Here is an 18,575-nt window from a genome sequence, read left to right as displayed (position 1 = left end):
ATAATGGGTTTGAAAGGCAGTGGAGGATGATTCAGTAGGGTGAATGGGACACCCTACTTGCAGCGGCAGCAAATGCTCCCGTGAGCCATTTTTTAGTCCTTTTACTGGACTTTCAGCTCACTGGCATCCTCTTCAAGCCCCGGGGAGGGTCTCCTCATGAGCCACAATGACTTTCCAGTTCCTTCCTGCCATTTCAGGTGGGGGGTTGTCTGTCTAATGGCTTGGAAGTATCTAAATGAGACAGTGTGACTTCTTACTGTCTTGGAATTTGTTTAGTAGGACCAGTTCTGGGGTGACGTCTAATACTTGCTTAGTTATTTTGCATATTTCTTGTGTGATTGATGTCCAGAAGAGTTGAATTTTGGATCATTCCTACCACATGGGGAGGTATATGTCTGTGGAGGTGCACTCTCTCCAGAATTTTAGTGAGGTTCCTGGGCGTATTAGCGTTAGTTTCCGTGGTGTTAGGTACCACCTGTAAGTGAGTTTCAGAGTGAGTTCTTTTCTTTTTGCTGATATGGATCTAAAGGGAGGTTTAGACCACATTCTGGTCCATTGAGTGGGGTTAATCTCATAGTTTATGTTGTTTTTTGAAGACAGTGTGACTTCTGAAAAATGTTTTAAGAGGTGGCACCTGTTAATAGGGAATGGTTCCTATTGCTGAGTGGCAGAGCAGGTTCAGTTCTCAGCAGTTCCACAGAGGACTGGGAGAGACCCTTGTCAGAAACAATAGAGAACTCCTGCCAGACAGTGCAAGTGATGCTGACCTAGGTGGACCCAAGGTTTGATGTATAATCCAGCTTCCTATGTTACTAATTTAGAAATTAATCTCCCCACACCCTTATATATGCAGTCATTCTCCGTGTGTGTGTGTGTGTGTGTCATTACACACAGATTTTCCCCCAAATAACCTTTTCAGATTTCCCCCCGCTCTTGAGATACATAGCACAACTACAATGCTAGAAGAGCTTAATATTTTATTGCTACACTACAATTAAGCTGCAGTTGCAGAAGGCCTCTAGAGGGCAACAGAGCGATAGTTCTACATCCTGGCTGTTTCTCTCTTCTGACGGCAACAGCAAAGGTCTTCTGAGGAAAGTGGCTTATCTGGAGTGGGGGAAAGAGGCAAGATGTTTGTTTTTACTGAAAAGAAATTTAAGTCATTTTAAGGCCTGCCCCACAATCCCAGCTTGAGTTTGTCCCCTACTTTTCTACATTGTCCTTTCATACTGCAACAAATTGCAAGCTCAGGACACACAGTGTGCACTGTGCAGGGGGATATTGCTTCGGACTTGCAACAAAGTCTTTCTTTCAAGGTTATCTACTGAAAGTGTTTGCAAATTTGTGGAGTAGTAATCAAAAATATCAATAAAAAACATTAAAAACAAAATTGCAAAACCTGGAATGAAACCAGTCATTTTAAAACAATTATACATACTAAGAGCATGTGTTAAAATTGCATGCTAAATTGGGCACACTTGGTGGAACAAAAAATGCTTTTAGCAGTCGCTGAAAACAATACAGTCTACTCTGCGAACATCTGCTTTGTGTATGACTTAGGTGGATCTCACCCAGTGTCTCTGCAAAATAACATATGGAAGTGACTTCCCTATAATATTGAAATGGTAAGAAGGACCGCATTCAAGGTGAGATTTTGCAAAAGCTTGAAAATAATGTGAAATGATTCTGCAGTATCTTCGGGGGGGGGGAGAGATGCAGGAAGGACGTGTGGCTGAGGGCATGGTCTCTGCTTTCATACAATGCCCTGTGAAGCTTTTTCCTGTTGACTTCCAGGAAAAGCCAGCTAGTTCCCACCCTTCAGGCCTTGGCTTGACATACTTACCATTCACAGTGATCACTCTCCTCCTCATCACTGTCCACATGTGACTGTTCTTCAGGAACCTCCTGGTTGTCCTCATGGGTGTGATGTCCTGTTTCTTGCTCAGGGAGGTCCTCTTCTTTCTGGAGGACTTCTGGTTCTTCTTTCTTAGGCGTAAGCTCTTTAGGGCCTCCAGCTGGTTTGAAATTGTCCACCTGGAACACCCAGCGTCCTGGCACATTCACGTTGCTAGTTTTTGTAATGTTGATGACTTGAGGAGTGCGGGAACTAGGGATGTTGTAGTAGTTCTTGTCATCGCCGCTGTTGAAGCCGGCCTGAAATAACCACAATACCAGCCTTGATACATGCATAGCAGTCAAATGCTGCTTTGTGGCAAGAAGCAGCAACAGTTTGGACTTCCAGGGAATCTTCCCAGGGTCTCTCCCTCTCAGGGAAGGAGTGCAAGCACTTGCAGGATGGACAGGGTTCCTGAACTACTGCAGGAGCTATCAACAAACTGGTTGCTCTGCTAGAGACTTCCACTAAGGTGGGCTCCCTCAAGGAAAGTGGCTTTTTGCTGCAGAACTACTTAAACCAGGGATGAGGAACCTGTGGCCCTCCAGCTGTTGTTGGGCTCCAACTCTCACCCCAGGCAGCATGATGGGCTTTGTAGTCCAACAATATCTGGGCAGCCACAGGTTGCCTATCCCTGACTTAAACTCTCCTTTGGTTCCAATGCTCAGGTGTGGGGAACTTGGACCAAGCTGGCTGTGGATGGTGGGGATTGTAGTTCAGCAACATCTGAAGGGCCAAAGATTCACCAATCCTGCAATATCCAAGTTTCTTGCTTGTCAGATATTTGGCCCAGCACTGTTTCCACCCACATAGTGAGATATCCAGGATGATCATTTGCTGCTTTGCCACACCTGGTCAGAAATATCCCTTAGCAAGATGGAAGGAAGAGAAACCCCGACCAGAAAAGAATGACAAACCAAGTTGATGGACTATGCGAAAATGGCAAAATTAACTGGGAAGTTCAGGAACCAAGAAGACAAGAACTCAATGGTAGAGCTTTGCAACAGATAGTCCCAGGTTCAATCTCCAGCATCTTCAGGTAAGGCTGAAACCCTGGAGGACCACTGCTAGTCAGGGCAGACAACAGTCGGCTCAATGGGCTAATAGCATGACTCAGTGTCACCCACTGCCTGTTAGAGGAGATCATTGTAGACCAGACCAACAAAATAAGTCAGCTAGCTGTGTTCCTGGATTTGAATGGAAAAGCATTTCATTCACTCTGGCACCATAAGGGACTCCGAGCAGCTCTTCTGAGAAAACCGCCTGGAACCAAATTCTCGGCTCACAGCGTGGGCCTACCTGTGCTGGGATTCCTCCTAAACCTGTTCTGGGATTTCCCTGACTTGCTGCCCCTGTAGTCCATTGGATGTCTGCATAGTTGAGCATCATAAAGGAAACATGGCCATCAGTACATAAGATAGCCTGGAAGGTGTTTACCTGGAGCAAAGACAAGCAGAAAGAGTGAGGTCGAGAAGACACACAATGAATTTCATTGCAATTTCCTTGGCCTATGTCTTTTCCTCTTTGGCTGGCTATGCTCTTCCATGTGGATTTGGCTTCTTGGTGCTACAGCTGCATTTAAGAAAGGGGTGCATGTTTTGACAAAGTTGGGAGTTGCTTATGATGGGCAAAATATCTATAGAAATTAGGGTTGCTTTGCACCTTAATTTCAAGGGTAGCTTCCTGGGGAAACAGTTCCTATTTCTGGTATATGTTAACCCTAAAAGGCCTACTCAACTCTGAATTTTGGACTCCAACTTCTTTCATCCCCAACCATATTGGGTGGATGGGAATGGGCATCATGTTGGGGAAGGCCAATGGATAGCTGTAGGTATTTTGTGTGCTATACTTTTAGTGACTCTGATTTCCAGTGACTCTGAAAAGTGAGTATGCAAGTAAAAATTGGTGGTTATGCTTGAAACAAGCACTCCAGATGAGGCTTGCACAGCAGTGCAGCCCTGGAGTCCAAGGCATCTCTCCCAGCCAGCCTTCAGCCAATGGATCCCAGTCTTTCTTCTCCCCTCTTCTTCTTCCCACCTTGCTAAAAGACTCCCTTTACCTGTCACTTCACATCCACTTACCCTGGCACCATCTGTCTCCCCAGGCCAAAGGATTCCTCTTGGATGGTCCATCAACACCTTTTGTCATGTTAACAGATTTGCTCTTCACTGGGCCAGCCAAACTGGTTAGCATAAGCAAGCCCAGGGATTCCTGACACAGCTCTGCATCTTGTTCTTTCATCCACATCCCAATGAATCAAAATCCTACCATTTATTAATTCCTATGGTTTAGGAGGTTCCCCCCTCCCCAATCTATAATAACACTCAACTACTGTAGATGGACCAATGGTCTGACTCAGCTAGAGACCCAAATTTGGGAAACACTGCTATGTGGTAATCTAGTACAGAGACCTCCAATGCCTGTATCAGAGCAGAGGCCCATGTTGCCCCAGACAAGGCCCAACTGGAAGGAAGATGCCCGAGCAAATTAGGCTCTTATTTATATGCGGAATGACTTACCTTACTGGACAAAGATCCGAAATAGGCTACACGGTCCCAGGTGGCAATGAAGAGCCAGGTAGCCGTGAAACTGATTTCAGGGAAGTAGTTATTAATGTCCCGGGTGACATTTCTCAGCAGTTCTGGTTTCTGCGTCTGCCGGTAATAGACATGGCCACCTAGAATAATGTTGGCATCCGCCCAGTAAGGGGCAACAAAGGCCTTTCCGTCTACCATGGGGATGGCTTTGGGGGTGTACTCTGGGACAGGCACAGAAAAGGAAACCACCCCATTGTTGTTGACCTGTGAAGGGGCAGAGAGCAGCAACGTAAGCAGAAACAGCAAAGGGCTAAAGTGCCCCCAAGCAAACCATCCCAAGGGCTATTTCCTTCTCACTGCTAAGACTTTTCAGTTTCTGATCTGAATCCTCCGGGTGTCGGCTCCTAGACTCTTGGAACAGCACAGTGTAACAGGCAAAGGGGGTCGATACCATGACTGGGAAGTGAGACTGTGCTGCTGGTCCTACCCCTTGGGTCATGTGCTCAGGCTAGCTGCACTGCTGAGGACATTCTGAATGCAAATATCTGAACGAGAGTCCCTATTCAGCAGCTGGTTCATGCATTATTATCATCATCATCCTTCATCTGAGGATCACAGAGCAGTTTACAATATAAAAACACAAAAATACATGCCATAGTAACAAACAAAAGCAATAACCCCCACGTACGTAGTTTAAAAGGCCATTGATCAATTAGCCAAAGACCTGGGAGAAGAGGAACATTTTTGCCTGGCACCAAAAGATATGTGATGAAGGTGCCATGTGAGCCTCCCTGCATTGTTGCCCCTTGCCTAGGCATTTGGATCACCAAGAGTTGCTATGCATGAACTGATGTTCATTGCCTAGCGGCTTGTTTTCAGTCCCTGTGTCCCCCCCCCCAATCTTTCTGAGAACCTCCGTCAGTGATTGGCATCGTCCTGCGTCATTTATCTATTTGTACATGCACACTATTTATAGCCTGCCCTTTGTCAAAAGACCTCAGGGAAGATCCCTTGTCCATGGGAACTCTGTCTACCAGCAGGGGCAAACCTAGGTTCCCTTGAACCCTTGGTAAGGAGATGTTGGTCACCCAGAGCAGTGAAGGAGTGGCCTGAGAGATGGCCAGGCAAGTGAGCTCCTAGTCAGAGTGAAGAGGCTCATTTTTGCGCCCCCCCCCCGGGCCTGCAGCCCTTGGCAGGGTCCAGCCTTGCCAACCCCTAGGTACACCCCTGTCAAAGCAATGATTCTTCAACATCAACTTTGTTGGAGTGGTCATGTTGTGCAGATGCCTGATTATTGTCTTCCAAAGCAACTACAGTGGTACCTCGGGTTAAGTACTTAATTCATTCTGGAGGTCCATTCTTAACCTGAAACTGTTCTTAACCTGAAGCACCACTTTAGCTAATGGGGCCTCCTTCTGCCACCACACCGCTGTAACACGATTTCTGTTCTCATCTTGAAGCAAAGTTCTTAACCTGAGGTACTATTTCTGGGTTAGCAGACTCTGTAACCTGAAGCGTATGTAACCTGAAGCGTATGTAACCCGAGGTACTACTGTACTCTATTCCGAACTTAAAAATGGAAAGCATAATGCTGGTGGTCAACAAAAGAGGTTCAAAGACTGTCTCACGGCAAATCTAAAAAAAAGTAGTATAAACACAGACAACTGGGAAACACTGGCCTGCGAGTGCTCCAGTTGGAGAACAGCCTTTACCAAAGGTGTCATGGGCTTTGAAGACGCTCAAACTCAGGATGAAAGGAAGAAAAGTGCTAAGAGGAAGACACACTTGGCAAACCCTCACCATGAGCAACTCCCGCCCAGAAACCTATGTCCCCACTGTAGAAGGACATGTGGATCCAGGACTGGCCTCCACAGACACTTACGGACTCACTGTTAAAACTGTGTTTATGGAAGACAATCTTGCTCAGCTACGAGTGATCGCCAAAGAAGACGACACCCCTGTGTATTGTTTTAGCATTCCCTGACAGCTAGGGCTTATCTACACTAACCTTTCCTCCTTGCTTTAAAGCTCTATGCACTCTTTTTATTTTTGCTCCAGAGCTTTCCCTGTGAAAACCCACCCTTTAAGTGCTCTGACACAGAACTTCAAAGCATTGGTTTCTGCCTGGAAAGAGCAGGGCAAAAGATAATAAGCCTCTAGTCACAGTATTGGCTATCTGTTCTTCCAGCTACAAGAAGATGGAAGTTTGTAGGGTAATGGGCATCCTGAGAGCAGAACACTTGAGGTTGAATTGGGAGAGTGGTCACGTTCCCCTTTCCTGTGATTCATTCTTGCTTTGTGCCAAAAGGGATTATACGTACATAAACGCTGTGGTAAGTCTTGTCGTAGAAGGTGAAAGGTACCAAAATAGGAATCTTAGGGGACGTCCCGTCATCTGCTATGGGGTTCTTCATATCTCCTGCAGCTTCCCCATAGGGATACAGGAGGTGCTCTGGACAGAAAGGAGAGAAAACACTTTGATGCCTCAAACCTGACACAAACCTATGAAAATCGGGGATGGGTGCTGTTGTGTGGCATAACAGAGCATCCTCAAAAGGAAGGAAACTGTTCTCTATGGTCTCACAGCTACCAGATTCTGGAAGGAAGATTTGCACAATAGTGACCCCCTAAATACTCTGCTTAAAAGTTTTTGCTAGGTGGACCTCCATCTTGGTCTCAGTAGTTGTTTTATGCAGACCCTCCAAGTGTCCCTATTTTCCACAGACAGTCCCAGATTTACAGAAGCCGTCCCAGTTTCTGATTTGATCCCAGAATGTCTCACTTTTCCTTAGGACGTCCCTATTTTCATTAGAGAAATGTTAAAGGGTATGGAGGTATGCCCTTAGGCAAGGAGAAAAGTGACTATACCACCTTTAGAAGACATCTGAAGGCAGCCCTATATAGGGAATGTTTTTTTAATGTTTTGTTATGTTTTTTACATATGTTGGAAGCTGCTCAGAGTGGCTGGGGAAACCCAGTTGGATGAGCAGGGTATAAATAATAGATGATGGTTGTTATGGAATAGAATGTCCCTATTTTCATCGGAGAAATATTGGAGGATATGTAGAAGACTTCAGTCAGCCCATCATTATCTAAATCAGTGTTAAATAACTCAGGTTTCTAGAAATACTATTTCTTTGGAGAATGCTCCACCGACAGCCCATGAGGGTCAGACTTTACCGTTGGTTTCCTTTGTTCCTTTTGTTCCTTTTATTGTTACTTTTGTTTCATGCAGCCAAAAAGTCGAAGCTGAACCTATAACAGAGAAGGAAAGACAATGGTGAGTCTTCAGGGGAAGAGTGCTCTCTCTTCTGGGATCTAGAAAGCTTTCTGGGTCTGTGGATTCCCCTGGGGGATCTCACCACATCTATCCGTCAATTTAGCAAGGCTTTGCAGCAGCTCCCCAATTTATGGTGGGCCTTCTCCACTTCTCTGCACTTTTCACTTTTTGGGGGGTCTTGTTTATGCCTCTTTCTCCAAATACCAGCTTCTGGTGAGACTCAGATTGCTGCCTTGGTTCAACTTACCTAGCAGAAGTAGCAGGAAGGCAAAGGAAGTCTTCATATTGGTGTCTCCTTCCCAAGCAGCAGCATATGACAAGCAACATCCCAGGAATTGAGGAGAAAGGAGAGGGCATATAAATTGAATTAAGACATGAATGCAGGAGGGAAAGATGCTTTTTCCAGTTGTGTGTATGTCCCCCCACCCCCACTCACCCACATCCCATTAAAGCAGAGGTGGGGGACCTGTGATCCTCCAAGTGTTTTTGGACTCCATTTCCCATCAGCTCCAACCAATATGGCCAGTGGTCAAGGATAAGGGGAGTTGTAGTCTGCAAACAGCTGGGCCATCACAGGTTCCCCCTTCCTGCATTAAGAACTCCTAACAATGGATCACACTTTTTGGGTCTGAGACCTGCCTGTCAGTTCCACTCTTCCCCATTGCCTATGTGAAACTGGCCAATGGTTGGAACAGGAAAAATCTAGTGCTGCTCTGTATTTTCGTCACTTGATGTGGAATATTCTCCAGACAATCTCTGACCATGCAACTCTAGGCATGTTTACTTGGGTGTAAGCACTAGGTAAGTGGACAGGATTACAGCCTAAGTGTTTTATATATATGCCAAAGTTACTTGATGTGGATATCGGGATTTGATACCCTGTGTTATTTTGTTTCAGCATTTGATGTTCGACTAAAGAGATTTGATTTCAGAATCTGATATTTGCCTGTGTCTGATAGCTGATGCACAATTCTATTTATTCATTTAACTATCTAAGCACTTTGCATATCCCAACAATTTACCAAAGAGTTTGAATTCTGAAGCAAAGGATGTGGCTGGAGAAGCATTTTCAGAAATCAAAGCGATAGAATTGGAACGTTTGGTGCATTTTCAAGCATTTCCACCTTAGGAAAATGAAAGGTATCATCAGGAGGTCCTGGGCGGCACTTAACTCTTGCATTGCAAACCTCCCAACAGCTATCAAAGTGCACAAGGTGTCGTACGTGGACTCATTCTGTGAAATGAGGTAGCCCAATATACAGTGGTACCCTGGTTGAAGAACAGTCCTGTTTACGAATGATTCAGTTTACGAACTCCACAAAACCAGAAGTAGTGTTCCGGTTTGTGAACTTTACCTTGGTCTACAAAAGGAAACCGAACGGTGGAAAGGCACTGGCGGTGGAACACCTCATTCGGGAAAGCGCGCCTCAGTTTAAGAACGATTTCAGCTTAAAAAACGGACTTCAGGAACGGATTAAGTTCGTAAACTGAGGTACCACTATATTGGAAGGTGGGTGGGTGTTCCATTGTTAGCCCAGGTGAGGGGGTCACAGTGTTGTGTCACCCCACCAAAGATGTGCTCACTGCCCCATACTTACCTGGCAGGGGAGATACCATGATCACAAGATGTGCTCACTGCCCATCCCACCTACCCCTCTCCCCATCAACCACATTTAGGAGCCTCTGTGGTGATTTGGTCATTTTAGACTCTGGACTTTATGGTCTTACAGCCATCACCCTCTTAAGATGACAGTGTTTATCATTTCACTGCCTTCAAAATGCAGTAAGCCAGCTCTGCTGTGCTTGGAGATCTTCCTGCTCATTCTGATTGCTGGGTGGGGAATAGACCCCTCCCGCAAGTCCTGCCTTGACGGCATAACCGGGCAGTTTTTGTGCATGTTCTGATTGATGCACGCTGGACAATTTATTTCACAATATTTATATACGTCTTGATTGTAATAAAACCTCAAAGGGATTTACTAAAAAAAAAAAAAAAACACTGAAAAGAAAGTGAAACCACATATTTAAACCACCCAAAAATAATTAAAATCCAGGACAAAAATGCTTTAGCAGACACCGAAAAGAGTACAGTGAAGGCACCTGCCTAACGTCAACAGACGGAGAGTTCCAAAGTGTGGCTGCCTCACTTGCACATGAATGGAAAAATTTGGGTCTCTCCCTCATGCTGAGAATCCCTAGGCATGCTCACAGTTTCGCATGTATAGACGCTACACACGGCTACCTCACACGTAAATGTTGGGTTATGGGGCCAGCATGTATGTTAGCAGTGGCAGGTTGGGGGGGGGAGCCAGCTAATGCACTGTACTCACTATTGTCTGTCTTCATAATTACAACTTGCCCCTTCCCCTTAAACCTCATCGCTGAGCCACCATTTGAACCCAAATCTCCCCAATCCAATATCAACATGCTATCCCCTGCAAGTGTCCGGGGGGGGGGGCGCGGAACATCCTGGTTTTTTGTGCAAGAGCATGGCGGCCATTCTGGGCACTGTGATCTCACATGGGTCATGTGACTTTTTTGTGACACGCATCCTGGTTTTGGGACATGCCATTCACTAAGCTATTTCAGATGTGCTGATAACCTGGAAATGGCCCAGGAAGGCTTCTGTCTCAATGCAAACAGCAATGAGGGAAGGGCACTTTTTGTTGGTATCATGGCAGGGGGAGGGAAGGAGTAAAGCCTTTTGCGCACCCCCTCTCTCCCCCCATCCCTCCGTCTCCATCCATTGCAGTCCCAGATGTTGCTAAGGCTCTCCCATGCTGCTCTTCATGTAACAAAAGCATGCAAGTTAATTGCATTCAATTTCATGTCTAGCTTGGCCGTATTATGTGTGTGCATATGTAAAAATACCTGTCTGTCTTCATGCTCCTGATATCTCGAGGATGCAGAAATTTCCACTTGCCTTTAGGCCCTACCTCACTTACCTTTCTGCTCCTTTCTTCCTCCACGTCTGTTGTCGCCCAGGCTCAGACATCCCTAAGGAGTCTCTTCTGGTTTTATATATACAGCCCTGCAATATTTCCACACCCAAGTTCCCCTGTAAAAATTGACCTGCCTCCCGACTGCTCTTCCCTTCCCTCTGACCTGGCCTGATGCCCTAGAGGGATTCCTAACTCAATGGCAAGATGGAAGCTTTAAATCCACTCTTAATCCATTGTGTATGTTTTAGGGGTGTGCGCAGGCCCCAAGATTTGTCTTGTAGCCGAGTTTGTGCATTTTAAAATTACTGATCTGTTTTCAGACACTCTACTTTTCCCACTTCGATCTTTAATTTGGGTTCTGAGCTGTATCAAATGAAGCTCTGAGGTTCCCCTTTCACTATAATGGGAAATCTAAAAACAGCTGTAACTTCTCCCCTTTTAACAAAGTGAGTGACATTTATGAGTCCCTTCAGAGTGGATTAAGCTTGCCAAATTGCAGTGGAATGGGTTCGGAAGCTTTCTGTAAATAAAAGAGATTCACTTTCCTCCATAAGTCCAAACAAGGGGCACCATGGGGGTTTCTTGCTCTTCCTTGCCTTAAATATAACCAAGAGGTAGCCAAGTGTGTGCATTTTTGTCTTCATATTTCCCCCCCAATTTTTTAACCTTCACACTGGCCATTCTGCACATGCTTCCTGTCTAGAACACGGCCTGTGAAGTAATGTGAGGTATATTTGCTTTTCTTTAAAAAGAGCAATATAGGATTTAAAACAACAACAAAAAATAGCTTAAATCAAGTTTTAACTATTAAAAAAAATATCCAGAGCTGTGCTTTAACCATAAACCACCTCTTCAGTGCTCTGCAAGCAAAATTTTGAATAGCCTCATCTTTAAAAATAAAAAAAATCCTTCCAGTAGCACCTTAAAGACCAACTAAGTTAGTTCTTGGTATGAGCTTTCGTGTTCTTGGTATGAGCTTTCGTGTGCATGCACACTTCTTCAGATACACTGAAACAGAAGTTGCCAGATCCTTCTATATAGTGAGAAGGTGGGGAGGGGTATTACTCAGAAGGGTGGTGGGAATGGGAGACTGGCAGATAGCTGAGATGAGCCTGTTGACGACTCTTAATGACTGTAATAGGTCTTACAGGAAAAGGCAAGGGGTGAAAAGGTGAGAAATGGCTTAGTCATGTATAATGGGATAAGAATCCAATGTCTTTGTTCAAACCAGGTCTCTCCATGGTTTTAAGTTTGGTAATGAGTTGCAATTCAGCAGCTTCTCTTTCCAGTCTATCTTTTAAAGCTATTGAAACATTGTGATGTATAGGAAAACACACAGCCCACAAATGTATCTTCTCAATTGTAGATCTTTTCAGTTTTGCACCCCTCAGCTCAGTACCCTGTTGGGGGGATCTGCCCCCACACCCCTAAATTCAGTATTGGTGGGGGCCAAGAAACACAGTTGACATGATGTCAGGGCACAAGCGAAGCTGTACTATAGACTAAGGTGACCATGTTTCACAGGCTGATGTGTCTTCTAATGCAGATGTAGGGGAACCTGTGGCCCTCCAGATGTTGCTGAGCTACAGCTCCCATCATCTCCAGCCACTGGCCATGCTAGCTGAGATTGATGGGAGTTGGAGTCCGCCAAAATCTAAAAAGCTACCAATTGATAAGGTAATGGTAAAGGGACCCCAGAGCTACCAATTGATAGCTCTGTCCTAAAACATCCAGCCTGACTGTGTGGTTTGAAAAAAGCTCCTTCCTCAAGACCTCACTTCAGGGTGCTTTATCCCAACTCTATAAAAATCAGTACAGTGGTACCTCGGGTTACATACGCTTCAGGGTACATACGCTTCAGGTTACAGACTCCACTAACCCAGAAATAGTGCTTCAGGTTAAGAACTTTGCTTCAGGATGAGAACAGAAATCGTGCTCCGGCGGCGTGGCAGCAGCAGGAGGCCCCATTAGCTAAAGTGGTGCTTCAGGTTAAGAACAGTTTCAGGTTAAGAATGGACCTCCGGAATGAATTAAGTACTAAACCCGAGGTACCACTGTATTAGCTGTCCTCCGCCCTGTGTTCTTCTGACAAGGAGATCTAAGGGCCCCAATCTAGCAGTCCCAATTAAGAAAGGAGAAAGCAACTCATTGCTGAGAGGGCAAGGCGGATGTGGATTAGGCCTTGATCCTCTTGTTTGCTCCTTTACTGAGAGAAGATCTACAAGGATTAGGTAAACACACAAGGTGTGGACTCTGTGCCATGATCATCCCACTTGGCTTGAACTCCCAAATGTTTGTAAAAGGAGATCTGGATTGAGGAACAGGATCTTGCCACACCCCTGGGAATTGGTGTAATGCTATCCCTTTTAAGGGCTGTATTGTCCTCTGTCTCAGCAGTGAGCATCCACAACAACACGGAACAAGTAACAGGGCAAATGCACTAACTCTCAGTTTCCCAGCCCTGTAAATCCTATCTATATCACTTCACCAGGAAGCAGCTGTATCTCTTAAAGCAGAGCTTTCCAAACTTTTCTTGTTGGTGACACACTTTTTAGACATGCATCATTTCACAACACAGTAATTCATTTTTGCTAGCAAACAGGAGGTTAAACTAACCCCTTTCCAGACCCAGGAGGAGCGCGGGGACTGTTTGCGTGACACACCTACACACTAACATGTCGGGACACAGATTTTGGAAAGCTCTGTCTCAAAGGGACCACACACCAAATATCTGGCTAAGAAACATAGAGGAACAGGAAACCATGGATAGAATAACTGGTAATTCAATACGAGATAGAAAATGAGGTCCCCTTTTTTAGGAATTTGGAAAAAAATCATTCAATTCACGTTTTAGTGCAAAATTTGCACTTCTCTTTTGCAACATAACCAAATAATGCATACAAAAAGGTTTGTATTAGGGCTCATCCATATTTCAGCTTGCCCCATGCCTAGAAAGCACAGGTCCAAGCAGTTTTCCAATTGACCCACTCCTTTTCTCTTTAGCTTTAAATCAGAATGAATGGCAGTCCACAGAAAACTCAATTGCCGTTTGCTCAGATGGAGCACTAAAGAACAGTTTTCCCTGAGGGAAAGCAGCAAGGCAAGAGGATGTGTGAAAAGTGCATGTGTGAAAAATGCATTCTAAAATGCATTTTTTAAAAAAATGCATTCCAAAATGCATTTTTTTAAAAATGCCCTAAATATATACATTTATGAAGTGAAGTGAATTTTAAGATTAACAAAACGCAAAATTGGAGAAACCAAACTGACAGATTTTTGACACTGAATTCCTCATTTAACATAGACATTTTAAAGAGTCTCCCTCTTGCTGCTGTCCAATTCTCTTGTCAACCTCTCTCTGGTACAGTGGCGTAGCATGGGGGGCGTGGCCCTGGGTGCATTTTTTTGAGGAGGCACAACCGTGCCCCCCCCCAACAGGCTCCCTCACCTGAGAAATATTACAGAGGCGGTGGAATAGGACATCCCTATTTTCACCAGAGAAATGCTAGAGGGTGTGAGAGAGTGTTTGGGAAACTGAAAGTTGGTTATCAAGGGGTTGCCTTGCTTCTGTGAATCCCACTTTCAGATGAAATAAGAACCCCTCAAGTCAGATTTTGACCTAGAGGTCACTGGCACGGTAAGGACTCATCTGTGTCCATTCATGTTCTGCTTTTCGCCAGTGTTTCTCAGAAGATGAGAGCCAGAGTCTGGTCCAAACGCTGATCTCCTTCCTGACCGCCAAAGGTCCTGCTGTTGAGGTCTTGCAATGCACTCACATTTTAAAGTTGTTTGCCCATCCCATTGTGCATCTCTATGGCTCAATGAATCTGCTCGGAGCTGATTCATTTGCTGGTGCACTGATCCCTGTGTAACTATTAGCAGAGAATAGGACTTGGGTGGGGCAGGACAGCCCTAAGCCCTTGGAGAGCCATCTGTTGGCACCTGCCTGGATTCAGTTGTAAGAAGAGAGTAGAGCTCTATATTGTTGCACGGCACTGCAAGCTCCAGGTGGCTGCAATTGTCTGAAACTGCCAATCTCTGTTTTTTGAGATCCATTCCCCAGGACTACTCATTCCAGCTTTTATCATTCCAGATACCACATTGGAAGGCAGCCAGGCCTCAAGTGTGAAAAGTAGTTGTTGTTTTTGGATTAGGATCCAAGTCGGCACATCATCAAATAACTTGGGGGGGGGCACTTGCCCTGGTTCACCCTTTAAAAGGTTTATTTGGTCCCAAACTCTCTTGGGTCAGTACTGGGCAGAACCCATATCCGCTAACATTTCTCTGGTGAAAATAGAGATGTATTATTATTATACTCCATCCATCTGACTGGGTTGCCCCAGCCACTCTGGATGGCTTCCAACATATGAAAAACCATACTAAAACATTAAACATTTTAAAAAAGCCCTTCCCCATACATGCCTACCTTCAGATAACTTGGAGGTCAGATAACTCCATACCTTCCAACATTTCTCTGATGGAAATAAGGACATCCTAAGGAAAAGTGGGACATTCCGGGATCAAATCAGAAACTGGGGCAGCTTCTGTAAATTCGGGGCTGTCCCAGGAAAATAGGGACACTTGGAGGGTCTGCAATGCACCCTATTCAAACTGGCTTTCATGAAGGAAATGTGTGGAATAGTTTGCAAGGCACTCTAGTAGGAATGCTTGTTACGGAAAAGGCACAATGCAGCTGCCAGCTGCTAGCTTGGAAGCACAACATAATGGGAATGTTAGTTACTGTCCCGTGGGAAACAAAGGGGCAGTCTTTTCACAGTGCGAAGCACCGGAATTTGCTCAGAGTGTAATATGAGCTGTACAGGAAGTACAGTAGGTGGAGTCTAAGACTCTGCTGGAGGAGTTTGAAGAGAGCAGACGTGTTTCTCTGTAATGCTGCAAAGACAGAAATAAAGGCATGTAAATACGTTTCTGTCTATCTCTTTCCCCTGCTCCTGGGGGGGGGCAGGAAAGAGTGGTGTGTTCTCCTCGTGCATGAGGAGGATCGCCGATCATGACCTTGCCTGGACCTTGCCGGGAGTGCAGACAGGGAGGTCAACAGGTGATTTAAGCCGGGTGCCTGGAGAGTGGCCAGTTTCTCCTGAAGGCAGGCTTAAAAAACCAACAATGCTTACTTACTCTCTGTAGACACTAAATAGCAAGAAGCAGTGAGAGTAGGGACTTCGCAAGAGTAATGAAGACAGTCTTGGAAAGAAATGTTTATGATCCACAGCACCACTCTGACAACCTTACCTCTCCTGAGCTATGTTATTGAAATTAAAAGCCACACATCAGCAACATTTTCTAGGGAGCTCAAAAGTAAAAGGAAACTTAATACATTTTTTAAAAAATACAATAAATTGTCTGGTAATAGGATGTGGTTCTTCAGCAGCAGTAACAATGACTACATGAGACACAGAAGAATGTAGGGATACAGTTGTGCAGAAGGGACTGGAAGCCCATTTATATTAGACATTGATTTGTTTAAATTGCATTTTTTGAAATGCTAAAGATCTGCCTTTCAGAAGATTAGAAGCAGGCTGGACCACTGTTGCAGGGGTAATGTCATAAATATGCCAGCTCCAAGCGAAGGTTTGCAGCCGGCTGCAAAAAGCAACCAAGAACAGAGAGGCTTGGATTTTACTAAGGCAGAGGAGAGTCAGCAGCTGCAAGCGTTGCATGCTCCTAGCCTTGAGCAGCAGACTGATAAGGCAGTAGCTGAGAGCAGGCTGGAACACAGCCAAAGCTCTCAGGAAGCACAGACAGGCACGAAAAGCGAGAGAGACAGTCTTTCATCACAGGAAGGTGCTGCAGATTACCCAAGGAGCCTGAGACGTAGATGAATAGGACAGCTGCCAGACAGGAAACAAAACAAGAGATGTAAGGGTAACAGGTTCAGTATCTTCTGTCAACGCAGGAAGAACTCATCAGAAGGGTCAACTTAGGGATGATGCCGGTGTTGGGATGCAGCCAAGGAATCGGGAGCAATTGGCAGGCCCCCAGCTGGCTCCAGCCCACCGGCCGGTGTGCCAGGCAATCTCCAGTCCTTGGTGCAGCATCAGCGACTCAAGCTTCAGAAGCTAGAGCACGCTACTCAGCAGAGCAAACGCTACGCAACAGAAGTGGCAGGAGACGGCTGTGTGAGCATATTTACAAGCAGTTTATTCAGCGTACAGCAGGACAAAAGAAAAACATGTCCAATCTCCTTTGTGTCCCAAGCAAGATGCAAAAAGTGAAAGCTATACACAAACGGAAATTCTCAGCAAGCTGTGCTGGAGTGTAAACAGGCATGTGACACACAATAGTCATGCCTGTACTTAAGGTGGAACAGGATATCCTAACATCCGGATGCTTGGCTAGAGCAATCAGGAGCTAATTGCTTGTTTTTGCAATAAGTTCTCCTTTTTAATTACATACATTTACTGTGTTATCAAGCCGGGAACCTGGACTCCTAACAGGTATATCCAATCGGTGGAAATTGCAGGAAGGGAGATTCCCTTTAACCATTAAGAGAAACTTGCTAATGGCATGAGCTGTCCAACCGTGGAACAGGCTGTCTCAGAAGATGGCGGGTTGTCCTGTGTTGCAGACATTTATGCAGAAGCTGGGTGGCCATCAGTCCAGGGATATTGGAGTTGCACCTGTACCACAGATCTTGAGTAGAGCAGGGGGTTAAAATAACAGAACCACAGAGCTGAAGGGGACCACAAAGGTAACCTCCTTTTACAGCACTACTATAGCCTAGAATAGAGGTGGCCATTCAGTAGCTACTTAAGAATCTCAGGTGAAAAATCACCCACCACTTCCTGAGCTTGAACAGCTCATATAGATACCAAGTCCTTTAGCTGACGTCCTTGGGGTTATAATTTGAACCTGCTGGTATATTCAAAGAATGCTGACCCAAATAAAAGCTTTCTTTTGGGTTAGGATTAAAAAAATAAAAATAAAAATGAAGGCACAAAATTGGGATATGTGGCAGCATTATTAATAATCCATTCATAATGCTAATGCTAATGCTAATGCTAATAATAATAATAATAATAATAATAATAATAATAATAATAATAAAGCACCTTGACTACTGTAAGAAATAACAGGGGTCAGAAATTACCTCTTCTGGGTTCAATGGTGTGAGGAATAGAATACTGCCGTATCTAGAAAGGAGCTGCGACCAAAAAGCAGGAGTGGATTTTTATGCCTGCAGGTTTGCACCGACACAACAGAAAGGCGCTTTGTTGTCACCAAATTCATGTGAAAGGAGGGGTTTGGGGGGTTATGTAGTGATTCTGTGCTGGAAGATCTTGCTGACACTTTGGGAAGATAGCTGGCTCTACGATCCTTAAGCAACATGGAATTTTTGCTAAGGGAGCAAGATGATGCTTCTGCCGGGTACATGATGTACCTTAGGGAGCTGTCAAATGTATTAATTTGAAGATTGTTGCAATAGATGCCTACTGAATATTAGCAGCCATCACAACAGCTCATCCAGTCCTCACCAGACATTTCAGTGCTACAAGGGCAATACAACATAGATTGGACAGCATTACTAAGTATTTAATTTTATCCAAATGTCTCACCCCAAACCCAGCTTGGTATCTAAAACCTCCAGAAGAAAAGAGTGTTCATGTCAATTGACACATAGCAGTTTTTTTCTCAATGTGTCTGTTGTTTATGCTTTCAGCGCAGCCTGTTAGGCTGTTTTGCATTTTCATGGAAGTAAAATGTTTTAGAAGCAATACTTGTGGATTCACGGGCTGATCTGTTGGGAAGGACCATAGCTCAGTGCCTTACATGCCTTACATGCAAAAGGTCCCCGTTTCAATCTGCAGGGAGGGCAGTGAAAGATTCCTGTCTGAAACCCTGGAGAGGTTGATGGAACCATGTTGTTGTTGTTGTTGTTTTATAATTTTTAAAAATTATTTTCA

At 44.9% G+C, this 18,575-nt stretch overlaps 1 protein-coding gene across 2 annotated transcripts; it reads right to left on the bottom strand.

The window, feature by feature from the left end:
- Positions 1-960: 960 nt before the first annotated feature.
- On the bottom strand, positions 961-11,234 carry LOC309537234 (alpha-tectorin-like). Of its 2 annotated transcripts, none has more exons than XM_082231938.1 (8): positions 10,657-11,234; positions 7,959-8,006; positions 7,612-7,686; positions 6,753-6,883; positions 4,414-4,695; positions 3,194-3,331; positions 1,844-2,154; positions 961-1,107 (listed from the first exon to the last, which is right to left on the bottom strand). In XM_082231938.1, coding segments are annotated over exons 2-8 (975 nt in total). In that variant the 5' UTR covers positions 7,996-8,006; positions 10,657-11,234; the 3' UTR covers positions 961-1,106. The 2 variants fall into 2 exon arrangements, with proteins under 2 accessions (XP_082088064.1, XP_082088065.1); XM_082231939.1 differs by lacking the exon at positions 10,657-11,234 and adding an exon at positions 10,583-10,606.
- Between the last annotated feature and the right edge of the window lie 7,341 nt (positions 11,235-18,575).

This window comes from Podarcis vaucheri (assembly GCF_965113315.1).
Source record: "Podarcis vaucheri genome assembly, chromosome: 7".
Taxonomy (NCBI): domain Eukaryota; kingdom Metazoa; phylum Chordata; class Lepidosauria; order Squamata; family Lacertidae; genus Podarcis; species Podarcis vaucheri.
Note: the sequence above shows the minus strand (reverse complement) of the source record. Positions and strands in the feature narration are given on the sequence as shown.